The sequence below is a fragment of the Lepidochelys kempii genome, chromosome 2, assembly GCF_965140265.1.
Source record: "Lepidochelys kempii isolate rLepKem1 chromosome 2, rLepKem1.hap2, whole genome shotgun sequence".
In the NCBI taxonomy this organism is placed as follows: Eukaryota; Metazoa; Chordata; order Testudines; family Cheloniidae; genus Lepidochelys; species Lepidochelys kempii.
The window spans coordinates 230,223,609-230,235,782 of record NC_133257.1 but is presented as its reverse complement, the minus strand read 5'-3'; the positions used below and the strand labels follow the sequence as shown (position 1 = coordinate 230,235,782).

Below are 12,174 nucleotides of genomic sequence, written 5' to 3'. Positions count from 1 at the left end.
CCTGATTTCAATTTGAGCCTTTTCCAAGTTTGTCTACAATCACATGTCAACACTAATCAGCAGGCAAACATAATGCAGGCGTGCAGATCACTTACACCATTCACACCAAAGTAGCAAACCAAAATTTCTGACGATGATACCCTTCACCAAAGAAGCATCTGAAAACTGCCAACCAATGTACAATCCAGCAGAGGATATAGAATGAATTGTTAAGGGAATTACATATATATATATATATATATATATATATAGTCTAAACACTGAGTATTGCAGTGTGGGCCCTGTACTCCCCCCAACCAACGTTGTAGTGCTATATATACCTGGCATTTCTGAATTCCAGTGTGTGAATAAGACTGCTTCATCATTGGTCCACTTGAAAGTCCCCTTTTCTTGTATATTTGAAAGACCGATCCAAAAATATTTTTCAGGCCTCAGCCCTGTCAGACTAGTTAGAAAAGCTTGTTCATATCTGTATGAAAAGAAGACAATAGTCAAATTGGTGTTAAACCAATATTTGTACATTGCATGTCATTATCGTTTATAGTATAAGAGATATTAAATGAGTGGTTTAGGCATATTTATTTGTACAGCAGAGCTGAATAAAGTGGAATCATTCACAAAGGCCATATTTGGCATATTTTGAATTTGTAATGTCTCTCACCCCTTTCCTTCTGTAGAGTGAACAAAATTATATGCAGGAGGACTGAAGTAGTGTGAATAAGTGAAGGGGAAGAAAGGCACCTAGTGTGATCTTGGTGGAATATAATCTTAATTCTAAAGCATTTACAGTAGTTCTATATTTTAAATATTTGGTGCTATATGAAAGACAGCAGCTTGGTGTTAAAATAACCACAAGTATCTACTCCAAATTAAGGGTTTGCCATACTACAGAAGAAGTAAACAAAAGTATGCAGTCTAGGGTGGTATTGACCGAAACAAAAATTCACTACTTCAACTAAGAATCATGAAAATCAAATCTGCTAACTAATAACCTCACATAAACAATGCGTGCTTATGGGGCTGGGAAGATGTAGAAATAAAAGTCAGCAATACATAGAAGGCTCATTGGAAATACAATAGAGATGAGAGTCTTGCAAAATCAAAACATCTAAAAAAAGTTTGCATATTTGTTATTGTTATTAGTTCCAAGACCAGATGAATTTGCTGTTAATTATTTGTATTACAGTTGTACCAGAAATGTGCTATGCACTTGTACACATATCTAGGAAAATACAATCTATGCCACGTAGAATTTGCATACAGATCTACTAAGACGCTACAGAAACAAATATGAGAAATTCTAAAGGACCCGCAGACCAAATATAAGTAAGTTCTGACTGCCCCTCTGTGTTCCTCCAAAATGTAATATTGGACATTGTGCATCATCTCCTCATGTAAAATACACTGTATTTGGTTGAACGTGAAGGACAGAAAAGCTGGACAAGCACAAGTCCATGGGGCGCTGCATCCGAGAGTGCTAAAGGAGTTGGCAGATGTGATTGCAGAGACATTGGCCATTATCTTTGAAAACTCATGGCAATTGGGGGAGGTCCTTGAAGACTGGAAAAAGGCTTATGTAGTGTCCATCTTTAAAAAAGGGAAGAATGAGGTTCTGGGGAACTACAGGCCAGTCAGCCTCACCTCAATCCCTGGAAAAATCATGGAGCAGGTCCTCAAGGAATCAATTCTGAAGCACTTAGAGGACAGGAAAGTGATCAAGAACAGTCAGCATGGATTCACCAAGGGCAAGTCATGCCTTACTAATCTAATGCCTTCTATGACGAGATAACTGGCTCTGTGGATGAGGGGAAAATAGTGGACGTGTTATTCCTTGACTTTAGCAAAGCTTTTGATACGGTGTCTCACAGTATTCTTGCCAGCAAGTTAAAGAAGTATGGGCTGGATGAATGGACTATAAGCTGGATAGAAAGCTGGCTAGATCGTCGGGATCAACAGGTAGTGATCCATGGCTCCATGTCTAGTTGGCAGCCGGTGTCAAGAGGAGTGCCCCAAGACTCCATCCTGGGGCCGGTTTTGTTCAATATCTTCATTAATGATCTGGAGGATAGCGTGGACTGCACCCTCAGCAAGTTTGCAGATGACACTAAACTGGGAGGAGTGGTAGATATGCTGAAGGATAGGGATAGGATACAGAGGGACCTAGACAAATTAGAGGATTTGGCCAAAAGAAATCTGATGAGGTTCAACAAAGACAAGTGCAGAGTCCTACACTTAGGACGGAAGAATCCCATGCACTGCCACAGACTAAGGACCGAATGGCTAGGCAGCAGTTCCGCAGAAAATGACCTAGGGGTTATAGCGGACAAGAAGCCGGATATGAGTCAACAGTGTGCCCTTGTTGCCAAGAAGACTAACTGGCATTTTGGGCTGTATAAGTAGGGGCATTGCCAGCAGATCGGGGGACGTGATCATTCCCCTCTATTCGACATTGGTGAAGCCTCATCTGGAGTACCGTGTCCAGTTTTGGGCCCCACACTACAAGAAGGATGTGAAAAAATTGGAAAGCGTCCAGCGGAGGGCAACGAAAATGATTAGGGGACAGGGACACATGACTTATGAGGAGAGGCTGAGGGAACTGGGATTCTTTAGTCTGCAGAAGAGAAGAACGAGGGGGGATTTGATAGCTGCTTTCAACTACCTGAAAGGGGGTTCCAATAAGGATGGATCTAGACTGTTCTCAGTGGTAGCAGATGACAGAACAAGGAGTAATGGTCTCAAGTTGCTGTGGGAGTTTTAGGTTGGATATTAAGAAAAACTTTTTCACTAGGAGGGTGGTGAAGCACTGGAATGCATTACCTAGGGAGGTGGTGAAATCTCCTTCCTTTGCTGTTTTTAAGGTCAGGCTTGACAAAGCCCTGGCTGGGATGATTTAGTTGGGGATTGGGTCCTCCTTTGAGCAGGGGGTTGGACTAGATGACCTCCTGAGGTCCCTTCGAACCCTGATATTCTATGATTCTATGACTTTCAGATAGAAATCAACTCTACATGGGGTTAGTTTGCTCATATTTTAGGATCCTCTTTATGGAGACTAGGAGCAATTTGATATCAAACAAACGAAAAAATGTTTTTTTGAAGTAATGGGTGTGGATGGGCTATGTTGTAAAGAAAATGATTCCACAGGAACGAATTGAGGGCAGCGTGGCAGGGCCATTCACGCAACGGCCTGTATAGCCCTTGCAGGTTTTTACCCCAGAGGGAATGGGTTGAATTGATGGTCCTCAAATATGCTCCAGGAGAATATTGATTACATTATCACCATTTCTGGGGTTGATACTCGCATAGCAGACACCTTGCCTTATTTTCAGATGCTCCGGTTGTGGGAGCTGGCACCAGGAGCCAGCCAGGAACCTGAGTGGATGCTGCTAACGCTATGGAACCTTGGGGTAGGATGGTTATCAGAGTAGTGTGGAGATCAGCTGGCTGCACTCATATGGCAGAGCTATGAGACAAGTTTTAATGAATTCATGCAATTACAGGGGTGGGGAAGCCAGTAAACAAATGGCCCATTACAGAGGAGCAAGTGCTGCGGTACATGGTGTCGCTGGCTACCTGTCAACCAGTGTCCTCAACAATCTTGAATAGCCTCCCAGCTGTTACGTTCGTCAGTGGACTAAATGGTTATCCATATCCACGTAGCGGTTTTAACTCAAAGGTTTCTGGTGCGGTGGTCACATTCCAGTGGCCCCAGGGAGGAGTCCCATCGTTCTGCCACAGTTAACGTTCTCACGGATCTAGGCAGTCTTGTTCAAAGAAGCATTCTTGATAGCAACTTTTGGTGCTTTCGGGATCAGCGAGCTAGTTCCTGGGTTCTGTAGGGGCTCTGCAGGAGGGAACTTGGAACTGTGTGACATATCCCTGCTTGTCCCTGCCAGTGTATTAAACTTGCAACAGTCAACTACTGATCAAGGAGGCTGGGGAGAATCTGTTATTGTCTGGGAAGGCAGTAAGCCTGGTTCTGCCCCATGGAATTTGGTTCCCACTCATCCAGAATCAGGGCCAAAACAGCAGCAATACAATATGGGGGAAGAGGCAATTTGGACAATAGAGCATTGGCATTCGGAAGCGTACAAAACATGTGTGCGACCTCAGGTGGTGAATCAATATTAATGTGTTGTAATTTCATTCCAAATGGACACAGGATTGTTTTCTATATGCATAAACAGACATCCTAGTAGCCCTGAGAGTTTGCAACTGGATCCCAGTGACGGGGCGAGCCTGAGTTGGCATAGGAGGAGGAGCATGTTATTGGACCAGCTGATGCCACTGCTGATCGCTGTGGGGACCCATCAGCGGTCACCTATATAACAATGGCACGCCTTGGATGCCACTATTTGGGATGTGGAAATGGTTTGAATTGATGCCCAAAAAGGGACTTGAGGCTGATCCTTCAGTTTCTCCAGGAGAAAATAAAAAATGTATGGTTGGACATGCATTAACGCAGGGTCTGGCAGAGAGTCGGAACACCATGTAGGTGGACAAGGCAAGGAGGACGTGAACAGGGTGATGGCCATATTCCTTGGGGTCATAAGAAGCTTGGCAATTTCACAACCTAGGGCACCAGAATTATTCAGGGATGGTGGGGTTCCCCTACCAGCCTTTGCTGCAGATTTGTTCTGGCCGATATAAAAGGGGGTATTAGGAGATGTCTGGGAACCCAACTGGGTTTGGGGGGAAAGCAGCCAAGCTAATTGCTGGCACCGCCTTGTGGCAGAAAGTATAGAGTGACCAGATAAATGGTTTGGAAAAGGGCTTAAAAATGAGGTGTTCATTAAAGGAATGAAATGGGAGGGGGGAAAGGGTTGTTGGAAAGGTATGTCTGGTATGGCAGGGAGCTAACCCCCATTTCTTATAGCCCACCTTAATCCTTCTACAAGGCGGGGGGTGGATGGTAAGGTCCTGGCAATGAATTAGCTGGGCGACCTGCATGGAAAAAGAGGGGGAGCCCCCTGGATAATTCCTGAATGAACATGGGGTTACCTGCCCTATACACTTATCTGCCAGGTAGCCCCAAAAATCTAACAATAAAGTTGTGGCCTAATTAAAACCATATCAAATGTCTCCTGTCCTTTCGGCCATAGCCGGAAAATGCTCATATGACTTTTTTTAAAAGAGCAGCTCTACTCCAGAAAAGGTAACTAGATAAAAATAGCCCCTTCTCACTCAGATCTGCTTCCTGTGTGGGATTCAGAGCCCTAGCTATTCATTTGGCAACAAAAATAGGTTTTTTTCAGCTTTTTAGTCTTGTAAGCTCTGCAGAGCCAACACGACTCAGACAGAGCAAATGGAGTTCTATTTTTGTGCGTGCACATCAGCAACAGAATTGTTTACTAATTTCCAGTCACTCACACCTGTGGCAACCTCACTGACAGGAATAGGTTTGCACAGATGTAAATGAGCGATTAATTTGCTCTCCAGGGCCAATATAATGGTGAATTCAAATTTCATGGCAGTCACCCATCTCTACAGTGGGCTGATCCACACCCTTGGATTTGGGCACCCACACACCTACACACAGGTTTTGAGAGGTTCGATATCCCATTCTAATTTTCTGCCTCAAGCCCGTCTCTGACTTTGCTCAACATTGGGAATTTTATTCTGATGATCTAGACTGTTTTAGGATTTTGAGCTTTCTAAGGTTCTGTAAGCCATCAGAACAGCGGCCTTTTCCATACCTGTTTTCAACAGTAGCTAGGTAAGCCTGGTTCCTTCCACACGTTTGATTTGCTTCATAAAATGATGCAAACGTACTTGCAATCATGTAACAATGAAAGCCATGTCTTTTCCATCCCTGTCAAAATAAATATGAGGCAATCACACAAGCTTGTTGGCAAAGTGTGATGTAATACTCATTTCTAGTCTCTGTTTTTAGAACACAAAGTTACTGTTAGACCATGGGACAACTAACAAACAATAAGAATGAAGGGGTCACAATGTGAACAACAAGCGGAGATAGAAAATAAGTTAGCAAAATATTTCCTTGAAATAAGTAGAACATGGGAGTGTTTATTCAGCAGCGAGGTGCTGACTCAGTTTTCCTGCAGCGATATCTCTTTCCTAAAGGACATTAAAAAAAATAAATAAATAAAAACTGAGCCAGTGCAGAGCTTTGGGTTATCTTTTCTTTGTCCGCTTATCCAACAGTAAAACTGCCTCAGTTATATGTACAGACTGGAGAAGCAAAGTGGAATATTCTATCAGAAATTTGGATCTAGTTCAACGCAAAAGCATTGTGGGTCTTCAGTAGCACACAAGACCCAGAAGGACTTGGATGTTAAATGTATAATACACATATATAAAAGTGTATTATATCAACTATAAGATACACATTAATGAAAAATGGTAGACTCATAAAGCTACTTTGACTATAACAAAGCCAGATACTTTAATCTCTGAGTCACGTGTAGGCTCCACAAAATTGTTGATAAATCTATTTATATCTATTTTTAACTAGGGTCAACATCCCTTTATAACATAGTGTTTCATGAAACAAAATGTCACATAAAATGAGTTTTTAAAAATGCTTCTGATATGCCTGTGCTCACGCCTTCTCCCCAGCCTCAGGGTAGCATTACTTCAACTCAATAATCCTGCAAGGAGAACTTGATTCCAGGGCAGGAAAGTGATAATCTTCTTCAGGAACTATAGGTTTGAGGTACTTAAAACAGAAGTGTGAAGCATGGGCCAAAGGGCAGCTGGAAGCTAGATCTATTTACTCTTCCACGTATGCCATACGTCCTACACATTATGAAGACTGTGGAGGCCACATGCACCAGTAAAGCCAACACAGACCAACTTTTGGCTGTCCACCCTTATCCTCACAGTAATCTGGTTTGTATTTAATGTCTCGATTGTTCCATGCTTATTCAATTCACAGAACTTATTTTGCACTTACTCTTTGACATCCTGGATCAATGATCTCCTCTTCCCCACTAGCTTCTGCCAAAGGTTTCCTTTTACAGATGTATGCAAGTTTCTTTTCACAAGCATGATCTGCCCAGTATCCATCCTGAAAATGGCATAAGGAGAGAAACTTATCCATCAAGTGGGCCTTATACTCTTTCAAAAAAAAATTTCATTAGTTCTTTAATATTAACAACGTTCATGGATATTTATTTTTGTAGTGCTATGAAAGGGGAAAACTTAGATCTGTGATTTATTTTAAGTTATTCCATCTACAGTATGAGTAAATGAATCTTGGGTAGCCAGTTTTGACTACTGAATTTAATGTAAGTAATTACATGACCAACTCTTTTTAACATGGTCCTTTTTTGGTGAGTGTATATACATATAATATGACAAGTAAGAAATAAAAGTAGTCATTCAAATGATATTATACATATATTTATTTCATTTGTGTTAAATACTTTGGATGAGATGTACCCACTGCATACATATTTACACACACACCCATTACACACCACTGTCTCATTTAGAAACATCTGTCACTGATAGTGTTGACCAAATATAAATTGAATAAACAAAATCCTTTTTGCTAATTTATGAACTTTAGAGTTTGGTTTTACCATCATAGCCTTTTTAAATGTAGGGGCTTCATAAGCAAACATCGAAATATTAATTCCCTAAGCAACAGAGGTGATCATACTGTTGCCAGGATGACAGTGCTTAGGTATGCTCCTATTGAAATGTTGGATCTCTGCCATGAAATGTGTTTGTCTCACTAAACTGCATCTGTTTTCAGGATGTAGACTGACGTGAGAGGTTAAAAAAAAAAGTATAGTATTCCTTTGACAATGCTGTCAAAGGCATATATGAAAATACATACAAAATTTCACTTGTTTGTTTCCCCAGAGACAGACTTAAAAACCTAAAAAAAATGACGTAGGAGTTTTTTAAATGTATAAATGTATTCCAGTACTAAGATCCTCTAGCACAAAACCTGTCAAAACTAGAAGCAAGCGCTGAGGTTTCCTTCATATTTCTTTAGCTCTAGGCCTAAGTGGTCTGCCATATATAAGCCTTGTGTGGCTTTCAGGACAGCTGAAAAGATTATTTGTATTGTATATTTATTTCTCCTCTTTCACCTTTAGCTGAAAAGATGATTTGTATTGTATATTTATTTCTCCTCTTTCACCTTTAGCTCCCTCACCAATGGTGAGATATTTTGCTAAATGAAAAGAAGGTTTTGCTATTGAAAACTATTTTTGCCTTGATAAATAGGTGAACCTGCAGTGGGTGGTAAGTACAAATATTTCACACCATCATAGATCTGGCAATTTTTTTTTTTTTTTGCTGGTGTCATATAGCTGTGCCCTGCATGACTATCTCTTTTATCTAAGCTCCTTCTATTTGCCTATCATATTTGTCACTGTACCTCATTTTTCTGGGAGTAGTGCTAACAAGTAGCCCTAATCAAAGCAGCCTGACAATAGTAGTTACATGATTTCTCTGCAACAGTTTGTCTTAATACACTGAATAATCCCTTTTCTTGCATATATAATGAACAGGACACACCCAACAGAGAATTTATAATAAATTCATGCAAAATATCTAGCCCACATAAACCCAAGGTCTGGGATCCAAATGTTTTTTCCAGAAAATCTGGGCTCTTTTATTAACAGGAATTCTCCTTAATATATTTTCTTAGTGAAGTTCATAAATCTGTGCAATTTGTTAAGTTATACAGCCTCTGCCCAGTCAAAGCAGAAAAATTCCCAAGTCTTAAACTAATTCCCCACCCCCCATCCCCCATTCTCCTGGAAGCCACAGTCACACATGTTCATGTGTCTCATGGAATAGGTAGGTGTATTCTTCTGAAGCCCAAATTCACAGGAGACCTTCAGAGTAGTGGATTCAGAGTGCCATAGCAACACAAGGAGTTAAGCTTTGCGAAAAGTCATTGTATGGCCTCTCTTGCCCATTTATTATGAAACTAATGAAAACAACTTCATAGCACATTTAAACACTGACTAGATTCCTCTAAAAGTAACTCAAAAAACCTTTGGAACAACAAAAGTTAGTTCATATAATATTACCCCCAATTCCCATGCTCTTGGACAGAAAAATGGATCAAAAGAAAAACAGGCTGACAAGAAACAGATAACTGGATTACTTTACCTGTCCTTTCATGACAACACAATCTTCTTGCTTGTTGTTCGCATGGGTTGGTTCGCCACGTAGCCACTTGGTGTATGTCACAGGAGTTCCATCACTCCATTCAAAATACATCTGAACTTTACGATCATTCAGTCCAATCCACAGCTCATCCCCTGGCTCTAAAAATCAAATTAGGAGATTTGCTAATAATCATTCTATACAGTATGAACTTTCAGTTCCATTTTGGAGTGAGGAATTTATGCCCATGTTACCCCCTTACTAACATTCAGTTGGGGTGTTTTAGTTGCTAGCTCCCAGTACTAAAAAGGGGGAAGGGTCAATGGAAAATCAGGACCCTGAGACTGACAGCCGCCAGGAACAATGGGGAGAGGCCAATGCTCCAGGTCAGCCTGAATGACAGGGCCAGTGGACTAATCAGGGAGTCAGGAGGACAGGGAGATCCCGTCCTCCGTGTGAGCTGGATTTGCCTGGGTCAGACAGAGTGGGGCCGAGCTAAGGAGAAAGCAGGGGTCCAAGGTAAGCTGGGGGGCGGAGCTGTGCCAGATCCAGAGGGACCAGAAAAGCAGCCCAGAGAGAGCAGACCCTGTCCTGGGAGCAGAGGTGCAGCGATCAGATCCAGAGGGACCAGAAAAGCAGCCCAGAGAGAGCAGACCCTGTCCTGGGAGCAGAGCTGCAGTGATCAGAGCCAGAGGGGCCAGAAAAGCAGCCCAGGAAGCAGGTCAGTGCTGGGAGCAGAGTCACAGAAGCAGCCTGCAGAGCAGAGCTGTCCTGGGAGCAGAGCTGTAGCAACCAGAGCCAGAGGGGCCAAAGAAGCAGCCCAGGGAGCTGGAGGCAGAGCAGCAGCAGCAGTGCAGAGACAGAGTGGTGGAGCTGGGGCTGGAGCAGTCAGGGCCTGGGTGCAGTGAGCAGTGGGGAGAGGGAGGGGGACCCTGGGCAGCGAGCCCAGCACAGGGAGACGCCTCAGCCAAGAGGCTCTGCAGGCCAGGCTTGGATCATAACCCCGATGGGGCGGGGGTGACACTGGGAAGAAGGGTCCTACCACTTAGAGCCTGAGAGCGTGTGGCCACCGCCAGAGCAAGTGTCCAACCCACAGCATCCCTGCAGCACAGCCAGGGCCTGAGCAGGGGGCCTGGGACTTACAAGGAACAGACTGTGAACTGCCCTGACATTCCAGAGACACTGTTTGTGATGTTCCCTGCCACAGAGCGGGGTGATGTGTTTCCTTTAACCTTTCCCATGTTTCCTTATTCTTTTTTAAAATTAATTGTTGATTAAATAATTTGCATTTGCTTTAACTTGTATGTAATGGTCAGTGGGTCAGAGAAGTGCCCAGTGCAGAGAGAGTACCCCGGAGTGGGGACACCCTATCCCCTGTCTTAGGTGACCACAGCACGGTTGGGGGTCAAGGCCCCCAGGAATTCTGGACCCAGCCTTGTTGGGGTTATGAGGACTTTGCCAGACAGGAGAGTGGAAGGGGAGTCCTCAAAGGCAGGGAGGCCACTGGGTAAAGGAAGTGGGAGCGAGGATTCAGATCCTTTCACTAGCCCACTTCACCGAAGTAGTGCAGAAGCCAGGAAAGTTCCCCACAATAGCGGGACTTTCCCCCGCTTACAGGAAGGTTAAGAAACAGCTTCTGGAAGTAAGTCTCTGCTTTAGAAACCATGCTGGCAGTTCCTCATATGTCTACTTTTGTTATCAGGAAAGGTCATGCCCCAAAGTGGGGAGATAACCTGACTTCAACAGCTGGGTCTCAGATTTCCTCCAAAATGCTAATTTATCTAAACTGTATTATTATTAAAACAATTATTTTTAGTATCGGGGGTAGCCGTGTTAGTCTGTAGCCACCAAAACAACAAGGAGTCTGATGGCACCTTAAAGACTAACAATTTAATCCATAAAAGCTTATGCTCAAATAAATCTGTTAGTCTTTAAGGTGCTACCAGACTCCTAATTATTTTTAGCTCAGCTTTCCAGGTTCAGATTTCTTGTAAATTGCTGCAACCTAAATAGCCTTTCATGAATTTCTAAAAATGGCCTTTTTAAAACAAGGTACATACTTTCCTTATGTTGCTACTCTTCAGTACAAACAATGAGCAAAGCAGAATTGTCCTCATTCTCATTGTTTAAAAAAAAATTATACATTATCTTGTAATGTTGACAATCTAAATACTTGTCACGTTTCCCAACATACCGCAGGTCGTTCCTATTCTTGAGAATACTTTATTACTCTCCCAACTACAATGTGCAGTAGGAGCTGTTTAGATTTCCCCCTCTTCACATGCCTCCACACCAAGGAAAACTATTTGTCTTCATTTCTTAAGTCCTTCACATCTTATCCAGACCCTATCTGTCATCTCTTGTGTGATATAGAGCCATTGACCCGTCTTCACTCCAACAATCATGCCAGTCTATCACCTATCAGTCCATTTTTCCCACAAACACCTTAATATTTTTCCCCATGCTCCCGTTTATGTGTGGGGAGTAGCTATAAAATTCCACAAAGCCACCACATTATTCTCCTTCAGATCTCTCCTATAACTCAACTCAGCTATGATGCCTACAAAATACATGACCATGGTTAGATGTCTGATGTGCTGTGTGACCACTGCTTAGTATGCGAATCATAAATTTCTCACTGTTACCTTGTGCTCCCCGTCTGTTGTATCCACTTGTTGTGACCTGTCATATACATAGACTGTGCTTTAAGGCTCATGACTCTCGTAGAGACCAAAAAACCACCTCGATGAGAGTCATAAGCCTTAAAGCGCACAGGCTCCAGCGCTGTACTGGCGGTGTAAATACATTACAGCACAGAAAGCAATTAATTGGTCTCCAGAAGTGTCCCATAATCCCTCAAGTGGTTGCTCTGCTCACTGTTTTGAACTCGGCTGCCCTGGAGACATGTGCTCCTCCCCTTTCAAAGCTCCATTTCTGATAGCCCTTGCATGCTGTGCTAATCTGCTCTGGGACACAAAACAAACCATTCATGTGGAATGTTTGTGCTGTTGAACACAGAGTCAGGTGTGTGAGAGAGAGAGAGAGAGAGAAAGAGAGATTGCTGTGCAAAGAGCTGGGGAC

The 12,174-nt window shown here is 42.7% G+C and overlaps 1 protein-coding gene across 4 annotated transcripts in view; it reads right to left on the bottom strand.

Moving 5' to 3' along the window:
* Positions 1–12,174, bottom strand: part of LOC140907675 (macrophage mannose receptor 1-like) — a 109,426-nt gene that overhangs the window by 55,699 nt on the left and 41,553 nt on the right. For all 4 annotated transcript variants that reach the window (XM_073334149.1, XM_073334148.1, XM_073334150.1 and 1 more), the window contains exons 8-11: positions 9,097–9,254; positions 6,914–7,027; positions 5,694–5,809; positions 321–469 (exon numbers count right to left, since the gene is read on the bottom strand). In XM_073334149.1, coding sequence (XP_073190250.1) covers positions 321–469; positions 5,694–5,809; positions 6,914–7,027; positions 9,097–9,254 — 537 coding nt within the window. The remainder of the gene's footprint in view (positions 1–320; positions 470–5,693; positions 5,810–6,913; positions 7,028–9,096; positions 9,255–12,174) is intronic.